Here is a 24,749-nt window from a genome sequence, read left to right as displayed (position 1 = left end):
GAATCAGATTTATAGCTTAAAACCTTTTGTGATGCAAATTGGGCAGGCTGTCCTAATACCAGGAAGTCTTTGACTGGATATTGTGTGTTTTTAGGTGATTCATTGATCTTATGGAGGTCAAAGAAGCAAGATGTAGTCTCAAGATCTTCTACTGAAGCAGAATATAGATCTATGGCCACAACTGCTTGTGAAGTAACTTGGTTATTGTATCTGTTAAGAGATTTACACATTCCACATGACAAACTAGTGTTAATGTACTGTGACAACTAGGCTGCACTACATATTTCAGCCAATCCAGTCTTCCATGAAAGATTTAAACACATAGAAGGAGATTGCCATATAGTGAGGAACAAAATTTTGGATGGCACTCTTAAGACCTTTTATGTTTCCTCAAGAAATCAGTTGGTAGACATATTCACTAAGGCACTTGGAGTTGACAATTTTATGAGGTTATTAGCAAAATTGGGAATGATTAACATTTTTAGCCACAATAATCAATTTCCAGATTATGCAAAGGATGATGGAGAAGCAAGAGCTTTGCTCTTAAGGGGAGTGTTAAAAGAAATCCTAAGTCAAATGTATGCCTTTTACAGCAACAAGCTTCCAAGCAGGATGTTAGCACTCAATCCCAAGGGAAGCAGCAAGTCTATGCATCTCATCATGTATTGAAGCATCATGGTGCATCTTATATTGCACCATAGAAGTAGGAAACACTGCATTTGAATGCAGGGCACAATGCATCAAAGGGTCAAAGAAAAAATAGGGATGCAATCCTAAAGAATGAAGACTTAAAGGATTTAATAGTCAATTCCCCATCATGATCAGATTATGCATTCTATACAAGAAATTTATTTAAGTGGGATGATGTACACGTGTCATAGCTAGGTAGTTTCTTGTAACTGTTTTTTTCTTGAAATTAGGTGAGTTAGTTAGGGAGTTAGTTATTGTTTTCTCTTGTACATGATTGTATATAAGTTCATTAGAGTCAGTTGAATTGTATTCTTTTTCAATCAATGAAATTTAGTTTCAATTTAGAGAGAGAGAGTCTTGATTTTTACATAATGAATATAGAAATTTTAGAGAGCTCAAAACTTATGAGTTCAAATTTTCATTTGGGTTTGACCGAGTTATGATGGTGCCACATAAAGTGGCACAACTTATTCCACAACTCGCTCACATAGCAAATTGTGAGTGGTAGAGAGGCGTGGACCCACCATCACTTCTCTACCACTCACAACTCACCACGTGGGCAAGTTGTGGCACAAATTGTGCCACTTTATGTGGCACCAACGTAACTTGATTTGGTCTCATAAATCTTTCACACTCATTTACTGTCATACACTCATACTACCATTTAAGAAATAAAAAAGAATTTTTTATAATTAGCCTTAATTACACCCACAAAGTCTTAAACTTAAAACTCTTATACTTGAAAAAGAAGTTAACTTGTTCTTTGGAATAAAATTCAACAAGAGCATAGCCAATAATAATCTTTGACCAAATATGGTGAAAATTCAAAAAACACTAAACTCTTATATTCTAAGTAATCTACCTGATTTGATCAAATAATTAACTGATTGTTTTGAAAACCAAACTGAACCAACCTTTATATTTGTCTGATTACAATGAAAAAAAATGAGTTGAACTTTGAATTAATTAAGATAATTCAATCATTTTCATTTGTTTGGTGAAAAACTTAACATAGAAGACTACAAATTACAAGATTAACACAGTGATTAACCGACAACCACACCAAACCTAATCCTCTAATGACGTAATCACTTAACTCAAATTCCATTGGGCTGTCACCCCCAAAAAATCCTCACCCAAAGTAACCTTGACATCCCCAAAGTGGCCCAAAAAAAACCTGGCAAAACCGTTATTAACACTTCCAAAAGAGGGACAAACTGGGAATGTCAGAGTAGGCAACACGCTCAGCCAATAGGAACTTGCCACGTCAGCCCCTAATCAGTAAAAAGAGCGTTCGTTGGCAGAGAAAAGAAAAGAAAAGAAAAGAAAGGAAGGAAGAAAAGTCTCTTTCTTTTCCTTTTACATTTTGGTTTTAAATACAAATCAAAAATCAATAAAATCAAAAATCAAAAACAAAACAAAAAACACAGAGAGAGAGAGAGAGAGAGAGAGAGAGAGAGCGAACGAAAAGAGAGGAAATCGCATTTCTCTCCCTTCTTCGGCGATCCCAAATTGGCAAATTCTAGGGTTAGGGTTTTTTTTTTTGGTTTTTGAATCTCTTCGATTCGATTGGATCTGTTGTTTTGGGTATTGATTGAGTCGATGGTTTGTGTTTTTTTTTTTTTTTTTTTTTAGGGGTTTGAATTCGATGCGAAAGTGAGATTGGAGATCGGTTTTGAAGGTTTCATTTCTGAGAGGATTCGAACAGGTTAGGGTTTTTTTTTTAATTTTTTTTTTTGTATTTATGTGATTATTTGTGTTTGATTGAATATTGTGGTTAGGGGTTTGGTTAATTTTGGTGATTAATTAGATGGGGTTAGTGTAAAATAGAGAAAGTTAGGGTCTTTGATGGAAATGAATGTGGATGGTTGAAATTTGAATATTTTTGTCGTATGTGAATGGGAAATCTAGGTGCTGTTTGGAGAGAGAATATGAGGGTCTTTGAGTTATTGCTTGGGTACAGAAGAGAAGGGTCAAGAAACAATTCAAATCTATGGCTTTTGGACCATTTCTTACAATTTTTATTTATATTTATTAAATTTAATGATATTATGAAATGGTTCTTAATTGGATCATAAATGTTTATCCAGCTAAAGTGAGTCAGTTTGGTTCCAAAAGCTCTTGGGTTCTGGTTTTGTACTGTTCATATAGCTTATATATCTTGGTAATATTGCTTATTTGAGTATTGTTGGTAAAAGTTTCAATGTTGCGTTTCTAGTCAACATTTAAATACGTGCGCGCGCATGTGTATATAGCTTATTGAGTATATGGTGGTATTGCTTGTTTGAGTATTGTGGGTAAAAGTTTCCATGTTTCATTTCTGGTCAACAATTAAATGTGTGCGTGTTTATATAGCTAATTGAGTATATGGTATTGCTTGTTTGTATGCTGTGGGTAAAAATTTCTGTGTTGCATTTCTGGTCAGCATTTAAATGTGTTTTGGGACATGCTTAAGATTTTGATGTTGGGGTATTTTTTACATTTCAATCATTGTATTACTATTGGATAACCTGCCACTCATTTGTTGGCATATTGGCAAATTAATGTACAATGCTAATTTGATTATAACAGATAAATATGTTATCAAATCTTATTTTACCCCAAGGAATAGCACAATTGGTTTGGGACCATGCCTCACGAGGAAGGATCACTTGTTCATATCTTCCTTCCCGCTTCCCTTGGCGATAAAACTTTTTAAAATAAATGTGATTCTATTTTGACCCCTATTAGGTCCATCACAGATTAGTGTCTTAAGTGGTTTTTTTTTTTAAAGTGTATATGGTGCCAATGGGCTCTAACTCAATTGATACTTCCTCCCCTTGCAAGTGCTAGTGGAAGGTATAGGTCGTCCCTTATAGATTCAAGACCTATTGGGTGGGTGTGTAACTTATGTGAGAGAGGGAGGGAGAGAGATGGTCTAAAATTACAAAATTATGGTCTTTATGAAAAATAGTTCTTCAATGAGTTCAATCATCATCTTCAAGGCACGCAAGTTAGCCCATTTCATAGAGTCTTGGATTCTTTTAAGTCTTTCTTGGTTATGCGGTCTTGATTTCTGGATTTGTACTTGGAAGAAAAGTCTGACTGATCTCATAATTAGATGGTTAGTTCTCCTGACTGCCTGCTTATGTGACTATTTATGGCAATTTCAAAGACTGAACAGCCCATTTGGCACTCTTAACTCAACATTTAATGATCTTAAATCTATCTCTATCTCTTGAAATTAATCTGTGGTAATTCTGTTAACACTTCTTTATTTGTCAAATTTATTGTTATGTTATCCTGGGATGGAATTAGATCTTAAATGCTTTCTTTTTGTGCTCATTTTGGATATTTGTGCGTATTTAGGATGCAGTCAAATTTTGTCTTGCCCTTGTTAATCTATTGTCGTTGTTAGATTCTTGAGTGTCTTTTGTTGCAGGAGTTGAAAAGATGGACCACGATGAGACAGGATGCCAAGCACCACCTGAAGGTCCTATTTTGTGCATTAACAATTGTGGCTTCTTTGGAAGTGCTGCCACTATGAACATGTGTTCCAAGTGCCACAAGGATATGGTGTTAAAGGAGGAGCAGGCTAAGCTTGCTGCATCATCCATTGGGAGTATTGTGAATGGATCATCAAGCAGCAATGCAAATGAATCTGTTGCTGCCACTGTGACTGTGCAAGTCAACACAGTGGAGCCTAAGACTATCTCTGTGCAGCCGCTATCCTTTGGTTCAAGCTTGGGGGAGAATGGTGAGGTAAAGCCAAAGGAGGGTCCAAAACGTTGCAACAGCTGCAACAAGCGGGTTGGTTTAACGGGGTTCAATTGTCGCTGCGGTAACCTTTTCTGTGCAGTACATCGCTACTCGGACAAACATGAATGCCCCTTTGATTATCGCACTGCTGCACGTGATGCTATAGCTAAGGCCAACCCTGTTGTCAAGGCAGAGAAACTTGATAAAATCTGAATTTGGAACTGGCGAAGTTCCATGTGCTGAATTCGATTCTGATTTTCATCCATGCAATGATTCTGGGTTTGCTGCATATCTTATCGGTGTCCTTTTGTATTGTTATATGTGCTGGGAGGCATGGCATTAGGACATCTCTGCACTTTGAAGAACTCTATTTCTAGTGATTGGCGAGAATTTATATGTTGGTCCAGTGTCTGAAGTCTTAATCTATGCTGGTTTGGTGGACATTGTCGTGGTTAGCTTTGTAATTTGCCTCTTCTGTTTCTTATGGCATCTCTGTAGTAGTACATGTCAGAATGGTTTGTGCAATCTCAGATGATTTGGACGACATCCCTAAACATCCCTAAGGCATCGTTGTAAATTATCGTTATGGTTTTCATGTCATTATCCTAGTAAGAAATTTCACTGGGCGCCCTTTAAGTGTGTATTATAATTGCATCAGTTGTGTGATTAATTTCTAGAGACCTTCCCCTAAAGTTATTTAAACCCATTTAGCTGTCAAAATATAATGTTCATATATGGCCTCAAGATTGGCACTTTCTTACTCTTTTCGTAATTTACTAGTTTTTAGAGGTATATAAAACAGCCCCTAAACAGCAAGGTTTCAAGTTTTGTCATGACTCCGTAGCGTTAGGACCATTGTTATCAGTGGCATTTGGCAAACTATATTCCTTGCAAAGCTTATAATAAAGTGTGAAAAGGATAGGACAAAAGGATTAGGATCCATTCAGCCAAAAAGAAAAAAGAAAAAAAAGATTAGGATCCTCTCCGTTCATTAAGGAAATGGATGGTCCATTTTGTGGTCACGTCAATTTCTTAGACAAATGCAGGGAATCTCTTTGTAAAAAAACAAAAAAGAAAAGAAAAGAAAAATATAAAGTCAATATGGAGATACTTTGGATGAGATAGATGGTACCTATCTATAAACAAGATATTTCTAAATTATTACAATAGTTTATACAAATAAACTAAACCAACATAATGTCAACAACCTCTTCAAAAAAAAAAAAAAAAAAAAAAAACATAATGTCAACAACCTTGTTTTTTTTAGGAAGATAATGTCAAAAACCTTGTTGCTTAATTGGCACATCTTAAATTCTTCTACCCTAACTATCTTATTTTTTTAAATAAAAAAAATAATATAATGACCTGGATCATCACCTGTTGCCAATAGAAATTGTTTCATGGCATGATTTACATAAATTAATAAATAAAATCTTGTTGGCCAACTCTACACTTGTCTATGCTTAATCTCATATACTTTGTACACAACTAATCTTAAACTTGGAAAAAGATGAAGGGTTACTATAGGTTGGTTACCATCATAAAATTTAGTCACTTCATTATCAATGAACTTTTTGCAGGTTACTATAGGTTGATCCCATCATAAAATTTAGTAACTTCATTATGAATGACTCTTGCCAAAAAATCTTGGCAGAAAATTCATACTTTTATATATATATATATATATATATATATATGTTTTACCTTTTCCCAGGCCCCCTGCCTCCCTCAACAAACCGGGGGGGGGGGGGGGGGGGGGGGGGTTGTTAATACCATGATAGCAGTACTTCTACAGACACGGTACAGCACTTGGCGCAACAAGGAAGACATATTGCTGATACAAGAACTCCATTATTACTCATTTTTGTCAATACTAATAGCTATCACCCCCCTTGTTAAGCAGGAACAGAAATATCAGATAGAGAAAGGGGCTTTCCCTGCCGGGCACACTATGGGGTAACTTGATGCTTGGGTCCAAAGCATAGTGCATTGATTAATTCTCAAAGTAACACACTTGAAAAGTTTATGATCTGCAGTCAAATCATGAGGAAGAACTTGCAACCAATCACTTGAAATGGTGAGAGCTAAATGGTTATAAGAACATCACAACAGTGGGCAACCTAATGGGTAGCAGTGCCCTAATCTAAGTAAATCCAAAAGAGATTAAGGAATTGGAATAATTGTTTCCCTGAAGATTTCTATAGCTGGTTGCATCTTAATTCACCTAGTACTACAGCAGACAACCATCCCACAGTTATAATGTATCACACATACAGCAGAAATTCATAGTCTTGCTTAGCCAAGCTTTTAACAATTGAATGCTACAACCTACAGATATCTACCATTCATCCTTCCCCTAAAATGTTGCATTCAAAACTTTAGTATAATATTTTAAGTCAAGCTGCAACACCCAATCATTGTCTCTATTTAAGTAAAAATGTGAATTAGCACCCAATTATGATGAAATTCAAATGCAAATGCAAAATTCTTGTTGAGTTTTAATAATACCATAAGTTACAAAATACTTAGGTAAAAGGAAGAAATAACTCACAAGATAGTAGGGCTGTCCAGGGCCCTAAAGGCAAAAACAAATCTCTCTATCTCCATTAAAGGATGAAAGCTCCTTTGAGTGTTAATCCAAGCTATCTCTACTGCTAGTAGAAAATTTAAATAAAAAAGGTTATTTCATTGGAAGTTAAGTCTTTTACAATGCTTCCATGCTTCTAGCTAAAAAAGAAAATCCCAGAACCCTTTTTTGCAAATGATTTTTGACCCTTATCTTTCCAATCCAAAACAGACATTTATGGCTTATGAGAAGACACTAACTAGGCATACCAAGTACTAACAATAGCTGAATTGTAGTGCTCTGGTACAACATGCTGCTATACAGCAACATAGCTATCCATGAAGTTGCTTCTGCTTCAGTAGAACAGTTAACTTTGTATTAGTTGAAATAAAAATAAAGGTGACTGGCATCGTCAAAATGAAATTAGTTAAGCAATCAAGTACAGCAGCTTGCCAGGATTGAACTAGCAAAAGGATTATGGAGATTTGAGTCAACATAAATCCTGAAATTATTCAGCTTTGAAGGTCTTAACTTTACATAAAATCCCTACGTACTTCTTAGCAAGGATTTCGCTATGAAACAAGGAAAGACAGGTTTTCAGCTTCAACCTGTGCAAGTTAGGATTGGAAAGCAATTCCTCTAGATTCAGCTTCAAGATACTTACAGATCCTCTCCATAACCTCTCTACCTGTAGCACCGTACTTCAATACCTTCTCAGCATATCTTTGCTCCACCTTTTCTGCCATTGATGCCAGTACTGATAATGGCTTTATGTTAATACTGGTCTCCTGCCGGCAAAGTGTCCACTCATTTGGATTATCAGGGTGGGGTTCATATCGGATCTTCTCCTCCACTTCTACGAACTTCTGATGACTGAAATTTCGAGAAGTGAGCTGCATTGACCGTGATTTTGCATCAACGATTGTTGATTCAATACAGTGGCAGATGTCCTGACCAACAATTTTGCGTATAAACCATGGTCCAGGAAAATGGGTAGTGACTGCACGAGTGATATAAAGCCTCTGAGATAGCGGGTCAAGCTTGCAGCTCAGTGTGTCAACTTCAAGGATATGGTTTAAGAGATGCCTGTTCTCATTGTCAGTAAACTTGCGCCAAGATGCAGAAGTTACCCGCTCCCATGGGTGCTTGTAAATGTACTCTTGTGTGTATGCTTTAACCATTTCGTATTTTTATTTTGCCCTCAGCCTGATAAAGAACCAATAATTTAGATTAGAAATGATTAAGTAAGACCATATGTTAAGGTCTAGCCTGATTTCTTACTTAAATAAAATAAAACGCTAGTAAGTTGTTGCCAAAGAAAGGGAGCACTGAACCAAGAAATTAATACCCTTTACTTTCAATTGGTACTCAAAAGAACATATGTCTGAGAAGACATAACTTCTTAAAGAAGATGCACAACTATGTAATTAACCATGATTAAGTACAACTACAGAGATTTGTTAAAATTAGAGCTTGGGACTAAAGTGGTACACGAAAACTGAAACTGGAGCATCAAAATTGTACACACTACACATGAAGATGAAGTGAAATTCCAATACTTGTCTTCCACACACAAACTTCAATTAAATGTATATTCTGCTTCTAAGCCAAAAGGGACTAACAAAATATTCAAAATTGTTCAACAGTTCCTTTTACCGCATAATTACTGAAAATTATACTTGATCCCATTGTACTGAATAGCCTACAAGAAAGATACATATCTGCTAATCTGCTAGTCTACTAAAACGACCACACATATCCCCTATCCTAGTTTGTTTTGTTCAATTGTTGCAGAGCCATGATGAGACAAAGAGATTGATATTAGAAACTTTCTCCAGTACCTCCAACAAACAGTAAAATAGCCAAAATTGATAACACAAGATGGGTCTTAAAATAAACTCAAAAGGCATCCTTTTACCTTTAGTTTCCAATAATAACAATAACAATAAAACAGCAGTACAAAGCAATCAAAATCTGATATGAGCCTTTACACAAACCCAAAATCCCACCAATGCATCAGATAAAGAGAAGCTCTCTAAACCAAGAATTAGTCCTGCAGGAAGTTGAAATCACATGATTAAACGTTTTATTCTTTATTGATAGGTCAAGAATGTATTGACCCCTTGAGTAAATTAATCAATCAATTAGCTAAGTAAATTAATTAAGTCAATTTAACATGCAATACGTGTTGTAGCACAAACAAATTACTAAATAACTAAGTGTAGTGGAAAATAAATTTGACATGGGTGATACGAATGGGGAAAACCACCAAGTCAAAACCCAATCGGGTGAATTTAAGGCCACTACTCCAGAAAATCCACTATTATAAAAACAAACGGTTATAAGTAAAGGAATCTTAGTACCTTATACCAACTTACAGTTGAACCCTTACCCCAATACACAATTGGACTTACAATGTAGTGACAATCTTTCCTTTCAATTCATGGCTTTCAATAAGTGACTAACCAATCGATACGCGGATCCCAATACACAACTTACACACCAACTTGAGAAAAATGTTGACTGCAAAGTTTTTCAGTTCATCCACACGATGAAGATCAAGAAGCTCATTGGTTACAAAACCCTACGGCGTACAAACACAGCAGTTTCTCCAAAAGAAAGATGAACTTGGGTTGCATCACCTTTGCATCACCTTAGACGGTCCTTAAAATAATCTTTATATATGTCTAGGATTGTGAGAAAAGAAACCCTACACAAATAGTTTGAATATGTGTGAAAAACAGATTTGAAAATCTGATTTTCGTAAATCTCGATAGATACAATCTATCGAGCTATCTGTCGAGCTTTAAAATACAGCAAATCTTCGCTTGATTCTTAAACAGATTTGCATAGTTTTAACTCTTGACTTGAACACAATATTGCTTGAAGACTTAAACTATCCTAGATTTACCCAATTACATATAAAGTGCGTTTTGTCAAAGGATTAGCCAATTCTAAATGACTTATGTTCATAACAAGTTCCACATATATTCTAACATTTATAATGGCCTTTTGCTTCAAAAAGAATTCCTACCCATTGTTGATCTTACAAATTACTATCAACAAATCAATAAAAAATTAAAAAAGACAAACCCTCTGAAAACTCAAATGGGGTAAAAAATTTAATAAACACCCCTCATTTTGTTACACGTTCTTGCTAACGAAAAAAGAAGATGAAGTATAGACTATGATCAATTTCATCACAGATTGTTGCTGCAACAATATTAAAGTTTGACACTTTGACTTATTTGTACAATGATTTCCACACTTATTACAGTGTGAATATCAAACACAAAAGACCAACACACCTTGTTTACGCAAATTAAGCGACAAACACAAAGACATCACTTTTGTTTGATCTTCTGAAACATTCTAGGCACAGACAATACAGTTGGAGAAACCCAGAAAATATAGAAACTACATAGAGTAAAATAAGGAAGTGCATTAGAAAAAAATCATACCTGACAATGGTAATAAGGGTTTGAAGCTGCAAAGGCTGAAGAGAAATCATTGAGATCTCAAAGAGGGACAGAGAAGAACTAAATAGTGAGATGGAATGTTAAGAATATGCTGAGTATGTCTTCTTCCCCGAAAAAAGGCAAAAAAAAAAAGTCAACAAAAAAATAAAATAGGAAAAGGCCAAAAGGGCTACGTTAACGACTTAACGGTTAATAAAAGTTTTGAATCTAGTTCGTTAATAAAATTAATTATTTTATCTTTTTTTTTTATAAAATGGTTTTTAAAATAGTTTCAAATCCAATACCTTTATGGTTTTTTTTTTACTGAGAAAACTTATGGGCATTTGATTTGCGGTAATATAACATTACGTCGTAATATATTAGTCTATTGTAATCTTAAATTAATGTAATTTTAATACAAAATACAACATTACATTATTTAGAAAGATAATGAGATTAAGATGATGTGTTATGTTTTGTAATTTTAAATTAGTTTAATGTTAGAAAAAATAAAATAAATCAAAAATTTTAATATCACATCATCATAATATGTATCACATTAAGAACACAAAACAATTAACCAGCTGATTTTGGACATTCATTAGCATCATCATTCTCTGCTACAAGTTTTTATTAACAAGCTAGTGTACAATTGGACAGGGTTTGTGGTAGTCCAGGTTTTAGATCCGAGACCTACGGAGTGATTTCAGCATGTACTATATTGGACTATTGGGTATGGAGCCCAATTAAACTTGGACTGGGCTCTATTAGGTTATAACTTATATGACCTAGTTTTCAATTATTTTTTTTGTAAGTAAACACTTCCCTCCATTTGGTTCGTTTGGATTAAGGGAGAATGAGAAAATTAGAGTATAGTAAATTTGATCCAAAATTAGTTTATTTCTAGCAAATTCTACTCCACTCCTCCTCTTTCCCCCCTCAATCCAAATATGCCTTAAGGGCTCGATGAAATAACACTCCACCCCAATTCTGAAGGGGAAAAAAAAAAAAACACTCCCATTTGTTTGATATTTGAAAAAATTAACATTCCCACCATTTTGTTTATATTATTAATGAAATATTCTAAAATTTTATAATAATCTCTTTACAAGAGTTTAATCATAGTTAGTAAAAAAAAGAATAATAAATTTAAAATAAAAACTCAAAATTTATCAAGCACCAAAACACTTACAATGAAAAATCGCTCCGTAACTCATTGAAAAAAATAAAAATAAAATTCACACTTAATATTTTAAAATATACTTTAATTAAAATTTTTAAATAATGAATTTTGATTATGAAATAAGATATTTTTGGGTGGGTTTTAGTTAGCTCAACTGGTAAAATCTTTAATGGTTAAATAAGAGATCTATGATTCAATTCCAGCCTACACCAAAAACTGAATGATGTCTTGGTCTGATAATAAATAGTTATTAAGGTTCCTCTTTCCCCCCTCAATCCAAATATGCCTTAAGGGCTCGATGAAATAACACTCCACCCCAATTCTGAAGGGAAAAAAAAAAAAAAAACACTCCCATTTGTTTGATATTTGAAAAAATTAACATTCCCACCATTTTGTTTATATTAGTTGTAAGTGCACAATTGCACCTGGACCCAAAGACAATTACGGGCTCAGGCCCAATGAGCCTTAGACAATAAAATTTGTAGAGCGTGGGCTTGAAACCTAGATTAGAAGTGCTGAGAACTTGATAACGGGTTAAGAGTTACAAACACATTTGGATCACAAAAGATAACTGAAAATAGGCCTCCTCGGACGTTAGCCGAGGACCACTTCTGTATTATTGCTATTTCTTCCTTAAAAGTTACAATTCTTAGTTTCTTTCTTTGTTGCCGATCCCCCCTTTTTTTCTCTGGCCTCCACCCCCCTTAAATACTTCCTTCCCTGATACTTTTTGGGCAGTGACTAGAAGTTTCAGCCCTACTGTTCAGGGGTCACTTCCCCCTTAATGCGGCCAGGGAGGTAGGTGCAGAGTCTTTAATGCGGAGATGGCAGCCTTTGCACTTGATATTTTCTTTAACACTAGTGCATTTAGAAGGTTCAGGGTGTCCCCCTTTAACCAGTAGTCTTTCCAGAGTTGTGCCTTGACCTTCATAATGAAGTCTTGAGTTCTCTTGGATCTGTCCGAGGAAAAGCTCACCCTCGGCTGTACCCTCGGATCCTCGGCGTATGGGCCAATTCGTAGAGTTTAATTCTGGAGTAGGTCGGCCCTCCATGCTACAGTCCAAAGGCTCATATGCCCACTTGGGTCCTTTTACCCCCCCACATTAGTAATGAAATATTTTAAAATTTTATAATAATCTCTTTACAAGAGTTTAATCATAGTTAGTAAAAAAAAGAATAATAAATTTAAAATAAAAACTCAAAATTTATCAAGTACCAAAACACTTACAATGAAAAATCGCTCCGTAACTCATTGAAAAAAATAAAAATAAAATTCACACTTAATATTTTAAAATATACTTTAATTAAAATTTTTAAATAATGAATTTTGATTATGAAATAAGATATTTTTGGGTGGGTTTTAGTTAGCTCAACTGGTAAAATCTTTAATGGTTAAATAAGAGATCTATGATTCAATTCCCGCCTACACCAAGAACTGAATGATGTCTTGGTCTGATAATAAATAGTTATTAAGGTTCCTCTTTCCCCCCTCAATCCAAATATGCCTTAAGGGCTCGATGAAATAACACTCCACCCCAATTTTGAAGGGGAAAAAAAAAAAAAAAAATACACTCCCATTTGTTTGATATTTGAAAAAATTAACATTCCCACCATTTTGTTTATATTAGTTGTAAGTGCACAATTGCACCTGGACCCAAAGACAACTACGGGCTCAGACCCAATGAGCCTTAGACAATAAAATTTGTAGAGCGTGGGCTTGAAACTTAGATTAGAAGTGCTGAGAACTTGATAACGGGTTAAGAGTTACAAACACATTTGGATCACAAAAGATAACTGAAAATAGGCCTCCTCGGACGTTAGCCGAGGACCACTTCTGTATTATTGCTATTTCTTCCTTAAAAGTTACAATTCTTAGTTTCTTTCTTTGTTGCCGATCCCCCCTTTTTTTCTCTGGCCTCCACCCCCCTTAAATACTTCCTTTCCTGATACTTTTTGGGCAGTGACTAGAAGTTTCAGCCCTACTGTTCAGGGGTCACTTCCCCCTTAATGCGGCCAGAGAGGTAGGTGTAGAGCCTTTAATGCGGAGGTGGCAGCCTTTGCACTTGATATTTTCTTTAACACTAGTGCATCTAGAAGGTTCAGAGTGTCCCCCTTTAACCAGTAGTCTTTCCAGAGTTGTGCCTTGACCTTCATAATGAAGTCTTGAGTTCTCTTGGATCTGTCCGAGGAAAAGCTCACCCTCGGCTGTACCCTCGGATCCTCGGCGTATGGGCCAATTCGTAGAGTTTAATTCTGGAGTAGGTCGGCCCTCCATGCTACAGTCCAAAGGCCCATATGCCCACTTGAGTCCTTTTACCCCCCACATTAGTAATGAAATATTCTAAAATTTTATAATAATCTCTTTACAAGAGTTTAATCATAGTTAGTAAAAAAAAGAATAATAAATTTAAAATAAAAACTCAAAATTTATCAAGTACCAAAACACTTACAATAAAAAATCGCTCCGTAACTCATTGAAAAAAATAAAAATAAAATTCACACTTAATATTTTAAAATATACTTTAATTAAAATTTTTAAATAATGAATTTTGATTATGAAATAAGATATTTTTGGGTGGGTTTTAGTTAGCTCAACTGGTAAAATCTTTAATGGTTAAATAAGAGATTTATGATTCAATTCCCGCCTACACCAAAAACTGAATGATGTCTTGGTCTGATAATAAATAGTTATTATCAAGAGTAGACGCCATAGGTTGAAACTTTTTAAAAAATAAAAAAGATAGTTTTAGAAACCTACACTTTGCTTAAGGGTAGGTTAGTGAACAACATTTTTAAAACTAATTTAACAAAATTTGGTTGATGGAATGTCAAGAGGGAAAGGGGGTGGAAAGTGTTTTTCCCTTCAAGTTTTGGGTGAAGTGTCATTTCTCCAAATCTCAAGGAAGAGTAATGTAATCACTTTTTTTATTTTTTATTTTTTAATAGTGACAATTTTATCGTTAATAATGTAGGATTCGAACTTGGATATCTTTATTAAAAACACCATAGGATGCTAGTTGAATTACAAGTAAGGCTATTTACGGATTGGTCTGGATTGGGTTTGTGCTCAACTCACTACTAACCAAAAAGGAGAGGCATATCGGGCTAATTGAGTGTCATACTATGTAACCTGTTTGAATCAAGTTTTTTGGTGATACAACTGCCATGGGTGTTCAGGTCAAGTGTGTTTTGGATTGAACCACTTTGGGCCAGACAGATTTATTAGGCAAGTTCGAGTTTGGACTGCCCTAACTACAAAACCATTGACATCTTATTTAATTTCATTTGCCTAAAAAAAAAAAAAAAAATACTCATTTGACTTTATTAAAAAAACACTAGACTCATTCCAATTACATCACTCATTGACTTTCACTAATTTTGCATGAGCAATTTTAGGACAACATTCTTCACAACATCTTTTTTCCACAACTATCATCTGTGGTAAACAGTGATCCACATCAAGATTGTGATAAAATTGTAACACAAAAAGGGTGTGGTTTTAAATTTTATCTTTTTTTTATTTCACTACTTTATATTTCCTTTCAGATCTGAACTTTCTCTCTCTCCCTCCCTCAAAGAGAATGTGAATCTTATGAATCAAATTAAATTGAATTTATGAAGTTTATACAGAAAAAGTGTGAAATCTTATATGATAATGGGTAATAAAAAAAAGTGTTTATCGGTCATATAAGTCACCACAATAACAAGGTTCGTTCAAAATAATGATATGAAAGGAAAAAAAAAAAAAAAAAAAAAGGGAAAAACGGTTGATTTCACACATCATCGGTACCTTTGTATTCTTTTTCCTTTTTATTAATATTCATGAAAAAAAACAATACAGATTTCACACAACAGTAAAATAAAAAAAAATAAAAAAAAGAGAGAGAAAGAAGATTTGTACAACACAACAGTAAAAACGGCGTAGTTGCTTCCTTAATAACTAAATCTAGACTAAACTTTAGATTTTATTTTCTCTCAGGTCAGGTCTCTCCATTTTCCCGCAAAACAAAGAAAAACAACAACAACAACAACATCCTGTAAAACACAGACACAGGGAAGAAATGACAATAATCACACTTTTTATAGATTTTATATAAAATCAAATCTGAACATTCTCAAGCTTTTTTCTTCACTCACTAACTACTGCTTCTCGTTTCTTCACTTGTTCAACCATGCCACCTTCAGCCTCCGCCGACGCCGAGTCACTATTCCGGACCAAAACCATACCCGAGATCCGAAATGTCGAATCCGCGACCCGCTCCCAGATCCAGCAAAAACAGGAGGAGCTCCGCCAACTCGTCGGGACTCGCTACCGCGATCTCATCGACTCGGCCGACTCGATCGTCCTGATGCAGAAGTCCTCCCAGTCGATCTCCGCCAACGTCTCCTCAATCTCCGCCACCATTCGCTCCCTCTCTTTCTCCTCCTCCTCCTCCTCCGAAACCCCCAAGCTCATCCACCCTGACCCGGCCCGGACCCGAATCTACGGCATCGCGTGTCGGGTCAAGTACCTCGTTGACTCGCCGGAGAACATTTGGGGATGCCTCGACGAGTCCATGTTCGTCGAGTCCGCCGCCCGATACGTCCGCGCGAAGCACGTGCACCACACTCTAACCTCGACCTCGACCTCCTCCTCCTCCTCCTCCTCCGATGATCTCTCGGTTTTGGCGAATTTTCCTCTGCTTCACCATCAATGGCAGATCGTCGAGAGCTTCAAGGTTCAGATCTCGCAGCGGAGCCGCGAACGGTTGCTGGAGCGAGAGCTTCCGATTTCGGCTTACGCGGATGCGTTGGCCGGCGTCGCCGTGATCGACGAGATTCATCCCAATCAGGTTCTTTCTCTGTTCCTCGAAACAAGAAAGTCGTGGATTTCGCAGAAATTGTTAGGTATTTTTGATGATAATGGTGGTAATGCTAGTTGTGACGTTGTGGTCTCGGTGTTTTGTGAGGTTTTGAGTATAATTCAGATTAGTATTGGTCAAGTTGGTGAGTTGTTTCTACATGTTTTGACTGATATGCCTTTGTTCTATAAAGTCGTGTTGAGTTCGCCGCCGGCGGCTCAGTTATTCGGTGGGATTCCGAATCCAGATGAGGAGGTGAGGCTTTGGAACAATTTTAGGGAAAAATTGGAGTCTTTGATGGTAATGCTTGATAAGGGTTATGTTGCTAGGACTTGTTCTGCGTGGTTGAGGGAGTGTGGGCAAATGCTTGTGAAAAAGATTAATGGGAGGTATTTGATTGATGCGATTTGTAGTGGGGAAGAGCTTGCTTTGGCTGAGAAATCGATAAGGGAGACTGTGGAGAGTAAGAAGGTGTTGGAAGGGAGTTTGGATTGGTTGAGGAATGTTATCGGTTCGGAGATTGAGTTGCCTTGGAGTAGGATAAGGGAGCTTGTGTTGGAGGACGATTCGGATCTTTGGGATGAGATTTTTGAGGATGCTTTTGTGGGGAGGATGAAAGTGATTGTTGACACTGGGTTTGAGGATCTGACTGGGGTTGTGAATGTGGTGGATACAATTCGTGCTATTGGGGAAATTTCTGGTGGGCATGGGCAGATTGATTTCCAGGGGTACTTGAACAGACCTTCTACGGGAGGTGGGGTTTGGTTTATTGACTCGTGTGTTAAGAAGGCTGGTGTGTTTTCTGGATTTAAAGCACCAGTGGAAGAGAATGATTTCCAGAGTTGTCTGAATGCCTATTTTGGTGCTGAAGTTAGTCGGATTAGAGATGCAGTAGACAGCCGCTGTCAGAGTGTTCTTCAGGACGTATTGAGTTTCTTAGAATCTCCAAAGGCAGCACTAAGGTTAAAGGATCTGGCGCCATATGTACAAAATAAGTGTTATGAAAGTATGTCGACTATATTGACGCAATTGAAGCGTGAGCTTGATAATTTATATGCTGCCATGGAAAATGCCAACAAGGAAGGTCAGCCTGTTCCTCCTGCTATAACTGTTGAGAGATCTCTTTTCATTGGGAGACTCCTGTTTGCATTCCGAAACCACTCAAAACACATTCCGGTGATACTTGGTTCACCAAGGTTTTGGGTAAATGAATCTGTATCTGTGGTGTTCGATAAGTTACCATTCTTGTTGAGACCATCTCGAGCAGCTGCTGATTCTCCTGTGCCTGATAGTCCTGGAAGACAATTGCCTGTTGGCTCTAAAAGACAAATTTCATCGGCTGCTGCTGCATTGCGTGGAGCCATTGAAACAGCAAGCCCAAAACTTGAAGAATTTAGTAGAACTACACGAGATCTTTGCATTCGAGCTCACAGCTTGTGGATATTATGGTTATCAGATGAACTTTCAGTTATTCTTTCTCGGGATCTTGGGCAAGATGATGCGTTATCATCAACAACTCCCTTGAGGGTATGTGGCATTTTCCTTTACACTCTGTCTTCTTAATCTTTTTTCCCCTATGCTTTCGTATTTTTAGGGTTTCATAAGTTTAATTAGGTAAGATGGGCTGCTAGTCTGGATATAAATGTCACCCTTGAAAGTTTGATTTCTAATAGTGAGAAAACCTAATTAGTTGTGGAAAAAGGTTTATTAGTCCATGTTAAAATTACTTCTGGGGTTGGCTTATGTCAGAACTAAATGACTCATTTTAGCTTGTTGTTAGGGTCTGATTTCAATTGTTTGGCCTGCTAAACCTTTGTAAATTATGTCAAATGATGAGGAGTAAAAAGATCCAATTTATTTTCTGGGATCATCATCAGTGAAATATAAAATTAGGCGGAAACAATGCTTCATTTTTTTCTTGCAAACTAATTAGGAATCAGTAATTATTCAAGGAAGTAAACCTTTGTAAATTATGTCAAATGATGAGGAGTAAAAAGATCCAATTTATTTTCTGGGATCATCATCAGTGAAATATAAAATTAGGCGGAAACAATGCTTCATTTTTTTCTTGCAAACTAATTAGGAATCAGTAATTATTCAAGGAAGCAATCATGAAAATTATTTTACTTTGTATTTAGACATTTGTTTGTGATGGGAAATTAAAGTGGATTACACTTTGGATCAACCTGCTAATAAATTTTGAAGTAGTCAATTGGAATTATCACTAGTTAAGTAGAAAGGAGGAAATTAAAATAGTTCATTTAGTTATCAAAAAAAAAAAAAAATAGTTCATTTAGTTTCTGAGTAAGAGATATGAATTCACTTTGGATAGACGTGAAACTCAACCAAGCACCATAAGCTTGTCTTAGCCAAAAACTGACAATATGGTTAGAATGCTATGTTGTTTGTGATATGCATTATTAATTACTAAACCAAGCTAAACCATCTTTTGAACATTTTGGTAGGGCTGGGAAGAGACAGTAGTCAAGCAAGAACAGTCTGATGAGGGCCAATCGGAGATGAAAATATCGCTGCCTTCTTTGCCTTCTCTTTATATTATCTCATTTTTATTCCGAGCATGTGAGGAAGTTCATAGAATTGGAGGTCATGTCCTTGACAAAATGATTCTGCAAAAATTTGCATTAAGATTATTGGAAAAGGTATGCGACTTGCTTGAGGATTTTGATTGATCTTCCTAACTGTTATGGCAATATATATGCATTATTTTTTGTCTCTAAATGTTTTTGCTTTACAATTGTTGAAGTTTACTCTGGTTCATTACACCCTTATTCGTAGTTCTTTTATATTCTAATGTTGATTGTTCAGATTTGAATAATGAGGTCATTTGCTTCTTCAGCATCTTGTGATTCTTCTTTGTAAAGTTCCTTGGACTCCTTTCTTTTTTGGAAGCTGAATATTAAGGTCTTTGTTGACAACTTTCTCCCTCCATTTCCTTGTCACTTGTTCCTTTTGATGAGTCAACTTCCTTGGATCTTCTGTTCGTCCCTTATAATGTTCTAGTTTTGCCTGTTCATCATGGATTAATAAGCTCTGGAGAATGTTGTGTCCCTTCTTGACTAGTCTCTTGCTCATTTGGCTTCTAGCTCAACAAACCAGCAGCTGGTTTTGTACAGGTCTCTTGATTGACATAGGAACCCTCTGTCATTGTTTTGTTCGGTCTTATCAGATGAGAAAAGGCATGAAGGATATATCATGTTATTTGGCTTCCCCTTTGAGGGACGTGCATGGGGATCTACTTTTCCTGCAATTCACTGGACATGGGTACTGTCCACAAGTAAAAAGTGAAAAATAGGTGGCTGTAATAAGCTGCTCTTACCTTTGCCAATGTCTTGCTCTTTATGGATCAAAGTGTTTGCCTCTTATTTCATTTCTTCTTGATATCTTCTCTGGAGCAAGTTTTCCTTTCTTCATAGATCAAACTCATCACATCATCTGAGAATCTAAGCTTGCTAATGATCTTATACATAAATAATTGATATTTTCACTCTAGAAAGTGTTTTAAATTCACTTTATGCTGAAGTTATTCAAGAACCCTTCTGAACTACATAAGAATCCCCCCCCCCCCCCTTCTCTCTCTCTTAGCAGACTAGGTGTTTACTAGTGATTCCTTCTATGAAATGTTAATTATTATTATTTTTTTCTCTTTTTCTTTACTGTTGGTCCATTACGCTGCTAAGTCAGTTTCAATTCTCTGGTGGTATAAGAGCATCCCTTAATTACTTTTGTTTGTGCATATTGAATGCAATGTTTCCATGTAGGTAATTGATATTTATGGGGACACTATTTCTACTAGAGAGGCTGGTGGATCTCAACTGTCAGAAAAAGGAGTTTTGCAAATTCTGTTAGACTTGAGATTTGTGGCTGATGTTCTTTCTGGGGCTGATTCCAATATGACTCAGGAATTCTCTGACCGCCAAAAGCCAAAGTATCCTTTTAGACGGAAGCAAGATCAAGGCCAGAAGAAGTCTGTCATTAGAGAGCGTGTTGATGGGTTGGTAAACCGTCTTTCACAAAGATTGGATCCCATAGACTGGCTTACGTAAGTTCCTTTGCTTGTATACAGAGTTTGAATTTTAATATTTTTTTAACTCATATTAAGTGTTGAAATTTTGTGAAGATGTCATCTCTAAAGTTATGATTGGAGACACAGGTTGTTTTACTTGTTTCTTTGTTGCACATGTTTACTCTCAAAGGATTATAAATATTCACCTGGAAGCTGTAAAGAAGATCTTTTGGCTAAATGGTCGTGGTTGATATTGTCAACTTCAATGTGTGACCATCGTACCAAAGTGGAAAAAAATTGAATCCTAGACATAATTGGCATATGATTGTGAAAAAAGTTTGGAACGCTAGGAAATGGGGGGAGAACCACATTTTGATGCAAAGTGAAGATGAAATGCTGCTTAATTGTCTATACTGGTAGCCAATGTACTGAACAAGATATTAAGATAATGATACCAAAATGGGTTAATTAATTCATATGTTTATCACTTTGGCTGCAATGCATCAAACTTTCTTGCTTTTTGTTGATAATGGAACTTTTTAATGGTTAATTCTATGAGGTTTGTTGAGTTTTGATTTATTTCGGCAAGGTTTGAATGAAGTATGATGTTTCAAAATTTTATACATCTTAAAAAAAAAAAAAAAAAATCTATCTGTTGCATTGCAAACTTGAAGTTGTAGAAATGATAAACAATATGATGAGTAGTTTATTTTGTTTGTGGATACAATTAAAGGAGATTGCTATGAGTCTTGTTTAGGATAAAACAGAGTACTTATATTAAGTGCACAGCAAAAAATTCTTTTGCAGAACCACCTAAAAGTAGATCTCTCTTAAAATGCGCCACTAAAAAAAAAAGACACCTAGATTCCTAGAGGTTTTGTCCTGATGGTGTTCCTGTCAATCAGTAATTACTTTTATATTTATTTGTGTATCATTTTATTTGACTATTAAGGTTTCATTTGATTTGATAGTGTTTCTGTTTTTTCAAAGGTATGAGCCATATCTCTGGGAAAATGAGAGGCAATCATACCTACGGCATGCTGTCCTCTTTGGATTCTATGTGCAACTTAATCGAATGTACACGGATACTGTTCAGAAGCTGCCTACTAATTCAGAGTCCAATATTATGAGATGTTCTACAGTTCCTCGCTTTAAATATCTTCCAATCAGGTTAGAGTTCTACCCTTCTAGTTTTTCTTGTCCATAATTAGATATAGAGCGCATGGCTGTGGGGGTAGATATTCAAATAAATGTTTTTATGTTATCTTATTTTATCAACTAGTACCAAATACCAAACCTGAACCGAGGTTCTAAACAAACTCATTTGTACTGAATGATAAATACGTCTCGTTTATTTTAGCATTGTTGTTATCTCTCGCACTTTCTCTCCAACTTATCACTCCCAATTCAATACAATCATTGCATGGATTATAAATACTCTAAAAATGCTTTCTGACTTTCAAATCCATCTTGGTTATCCAGTGCTCCAGCATTATCTTCAAGAGGCACAACTAAGACATCTATAACAGCACCTTCAGATGATATCTCTTCAAGAACATCCTGGAAAGCTTATACGAATGGTGATCTTTCCCGAAAGATGGATTTGGATGACAACTCCAGTTTTGGTGTAGCGGCACCATTACTAAAATCTTTCATGCAGGTAAGGCTGCTGTTTATCTTTGTGTGTGTGTGTGTGTTAGAGGTATACCTACCTTATGGTTGGAGTTTCAAATATAAAACATTGCTTTTTAAGATTTTATATGCTATTTCATGAAATTCAACATGTTATGAAATATGTAAACTATCACAATGAAGCCAATGGCACTCTTGGTAGGGACTGAAGTAGTTTGATTTGAAATGTTTCTCCCTTATGTCTTACATGGTGTACTTGGCACAAAAGAGATCTTGGGCTGTTTCAAGGAGAAACTGCCATAAAATTGGTGATTTGACTTTCATATGAAGAGTGGTAATTTTGAGATAGCAAAGTTGTGCATGTATTTGGTAGTATTTATGGAAGAATGCCTTTGTTGATCACGTGTTGGTGGTATAGTCTTTTTAGGATTGAATTAGTTCACTTAAAAACTAAATAGTTTAAAAACATTGTGTACATGTTACAGAGTTCCAAGTTACAAATTGGTTGGTGTGGACCATAATTTGAGTTTATATGCTAGTGTGGCCTCTTTACCTAGGAATTTGAACTCATGGGTTGGATGCTATAATATGGGAGTAGAGCTTGGTTTCTGTATGTTTTCGAATTCACTTGTTAGGCTAATTTGTGTCCGTTAATACATTTGTTTAGCTGATTGGGCCCTTCTATTTATCTTTTTGTTTGTGTTGGGCCTAGCATAAGGGTGGGTGTTAGAGAGTCCCATATCAGTTGTTATGAGTTGGGATTATCTACTAATTGGATCTCTTCATCCCATTTCCTAAGTTTTTGGGTCAGATGCTCTAACTAGAAGTTCACTATGCTAACTACAGATGTTAATAATTGTCGCTTTTCTTCCCCTGCAATGAACTTGCATACAGAATCTTGTAGCTATTAGATATTGGCATTGTATTATTCCATGCAATAACAATACATTAGTTGATTTACTTCTCTTCTGTAACAAGTGATTGAGATGGAAATCTTGTAAGTAATTCTGTAGATTGTTATTCTTGAATGAAGATATATAATATAATTAATGGCCTTGTCTTTTTATGTAAATATGGTTTCAATGTTTTGTTAGTTATCCATAATGTCACATTTTTGGAAAGCCAATGTTAAAATGCTTTCCTTGTAATGGCCAGGTTGGAAGCAGATTTGGAGAGAGCACATTCAAATTGGGATCCATTCTAACAGATGGACAAGTGGGTATATTCAAGGATAGATCAGCAGCTGCCATGTCAACATTTGGAGATATATTACCTGCCCAAGCTGCAGGTCTTCTTTCGTCCTTCACAGCTTCCAGATCAGACTCGTGATTGCCCACTGCATCCTTCACACCTGTGTCTTGTTTTGTCCATGGATATTCAGTTGGGAGCAACGGTGGAGTTCACTAAACATCTAAGGACCATGATACAAAAAAGTAAGTCACTATCCCATCCCTAGTAGCAAGATTATGTATATGTATAGATAGGAATCAAGAATTTTTGAGAGAATTTTCCCAGAAGTGAGAAGGTGGGGATCAAAGAGTTAGAAGTTGTGTTCAAATAAAAAAGATGATATGGTTCAAATATAAATTGTTTCTTTTTCCCTCTTAGTTATTGTGAAGTTAGAAATGTATGAAGTACATAGAGACCACCACTTTACTGAAAAATTACAGAAATAAAGAATGTGAAGCCCTGTAGGTGAAGTTTTCTTTGGTTAATGTTAAGAGGCAGAGGATGTTGTGGTGTGGAGGGGAAGCTCTAGCTACTTGTTGTTGGTCATTTTGTTCTTTATGGACTTAGCCCACCAAGTGAGACTTTGTTTCTGGTAATTGGTTTCATATTTATGGAAATTGGACAAAGATATGGGGTTGGTCCCAGTAAATGCATGTGCAAGATGGACATCAAGAGCTTGTGTGGTTCATCATCAACTGGTCAAGACAGGGTAGCCTTCCTTCTCTTTATCACATTTATTGGTTCATATTGCAGAAGACATTGCATGGTTGGTGGCTAAGATCTGAAGCTGTGATATTGAGTGTTTTATTGCTCAACGGATTTGTTCAGAGTTGTATGGAAGTCTTTTCAGAGATTGGGGTCTTTGATGGCTGTAGGTTTAGTTCTTTGGGGCTTGGATCTCTTGTTAGTCTTATTCTTTCATATTCATTTCATCTGTTTAAAATGACACTTCGGATACCGCCTATGTATTCTTTCCTTTTGTGCACTTGGCACCACAATTTTAAATGTTACCTTTATTCAAAAGAGCAAAACCAAAACGAAGAGAGACCATTATTGTGTGCAACGAAACATAACAGGTCCCTTCCTGAATTGCTTTGCATGTTTTGATGGACAAAATACTTTTCTTGAGAATGCTGTGTCTGAATCCTTTGTTTAATTGTACATTGGTTGCTGTGGTGTAAGTGATAAATTTTGTTAAAAGAAGTTCAGTTATGAAACTTAAACAGCATTTAGCCGAAGTAGATACTGCCGAACAATATTTGCAGCTCCAGTTGTGGTACTTGACTGAGATCTCTCCCCTATTGTGGATCATTTACATGTTATATGTATTGCAAAAGTCAGAATCCTTTGTATTGTGGACAAGGATATAAACTGACATTTCTTATAG

The 24,749-nt window shown here is 36.0% G+C and overlaps 3 protein-coding genes across 10 annotated transcripts; 2 read left to right on the top strand and 1 right to left on the bottom strand.

Moving 5' to 3' along the window:
• Positions 1–2,000: 2,000 nt before the first annotated feature.
• Positions 2,001–5,071, top strand: LOC142607258 (zinc finger A20 and AN1 domain-containing stress-associated protein 8). Of its 2 annotated transcripts, none has more exons than XM_075778686.1 (3): positions 2,001–2,217; positions 2,326–2,398; positions 4,088–5,071. In XM_075778686.1, the coding sequence occupies exon 3, from the start codon at positions 4,123–4,125 to the stop codon at positions 4,639–4,641; it is 519 nt and encodes a 172-aa protein (XP_075634801.1). In that variant the 5' UTR covers positions 2,001–2,217; positions 2,326–2,398; positions 4,088–4,122; the 3' UTR covers positions 4,642–5,071. The 2 variants fall into 2 exon arrangements, with proteins under 2 accessions (XP_075634801.1, XP_075634800.1); XM_075778685.1 differs by having other exon boundaries at positions 2,004–2,217; positions 4,112–5,071.
• Positions 5,072–7,351: 2,280 nt separating this feature from the next.
• LOC142607108 (uncharacterized) lies at positions 7,352–10,584 on the bottom strand. 7 transcript variants are annotated; one of them, XM_075778525.1, is made up of 4 exons: positions 10,456–10,577; positions 9,358–9,704; positions 8,913–9,047; positions 7,398–8,200 (listed from the first exon to the last, which is right to left on the bottom strand). In XM_075778525.1, the coding sequence occupies exon 4, from the start codon at positions 8,173–8,175 to the stop codon at positions 7,612–7,614; it is 564 nt and encodes a 187-aa protein (XP_075634640.1). In that variant the 5' UTR covers positions 8,176–8,200; positions 8,913–9,047; positions 9,358–9,704; positions 10,456–10,577; the 3' UTR covers positions 7,398–7,611. The 7 variants fall into 7 exon arrangements, with proteins under 7 accessions (XP_075634645.1, XP_075634640.1, XP_075634639.1 ...); XM_075778524.1 differs by having other exon boundaries at positions 9,387–9,704; XM_075778526.1 differs by lacking the exon at positions 9,358–9,704 and having other exon boundaries at positions 10,456–10,584.
• Positions 10,585–15,604: 5,020 nt separating this feature from the next.
• Positions 15,605–24,493, top strand: LOC142607370 (conserved oligomeric Golgi complex subunit 1). The gene is made up of 6 exons (XM_075778827.1): positions 15,605–18,003; positions 18,942–19,136; positions 20,256–20,536; positions 21,491–21,670; positions 21,983–22,160; positions 23,288–24,493. The coding sequence occupies exons 1-6, from the start codon at positions 15,808–15,810 to the stop codon at positions 23,459–23,461; spliced, it is 3,204 nt and encodes a 1,067-aa protein (XP_075634942.1). The 5' UTR covers positions 15,605–15,807; the 3' UTR covers positions 23,462–24,493.
• Positions 24,494–24,749: the final 256 nt, after the last annotated feature.

Source organism: Castanea sativa, chromosome 8 (genome assembly GCF_040712315.1).
Source record: "Castanea sativa cultivar Marrone di Chiusa Pesio chromosome 8, ASM4071231v1".
Taxonomy (NCBI): domain Eukaryota; kingdom Viridiplantae; phylum Streptophyta; class Magnoliopsida; order Fagales; family Fagaceae; genus Castanea; species Castanea sativa.
The sequence above is the reverse complement of the archived record's forward strand: the minus strand, read 5'-3'. Positions and strand labels throughout refer to the sequence as shown.

Bases quoted from the DNA above. Each gene is read 5' to 3' on its own strand.
- LOC142607258 (XM_075778686.1), top strand. From the start codon at position 4,123: ATGGACCACGATGAGACAGGATGCCAAGCACCACCTGAAGGTCCTATT.
- LOC142607108 (XM_075778526.1), bottom strand. From the start codon at position 8,175: ATGGTTAAAGCATACACACAAGAGTACATTTACAAGCACCCATGGGAG.
- LOC142607370 (XM_075778827.1), top strand. From the start codon at position 15,808: ATGCCACCTTCAGCCTCCGCCGACGCCGAGTCACTATTCCGGACCAAA. The intron at 18,004-18,941 runs GTATGTGGCATT...ACATTTTGGTAG, and splicing joins CATCAACAACTCCCTTGAGG to GGCTGGGAAGAGACAGTAGT. The intron at 22,161-23,287 runs GTAAGGCTGCTG...TGTAATGGCCAG, and splicing joins TACTAAAATCTTTCATGCAG to GTTGGAAGCAGATTTGGAGA.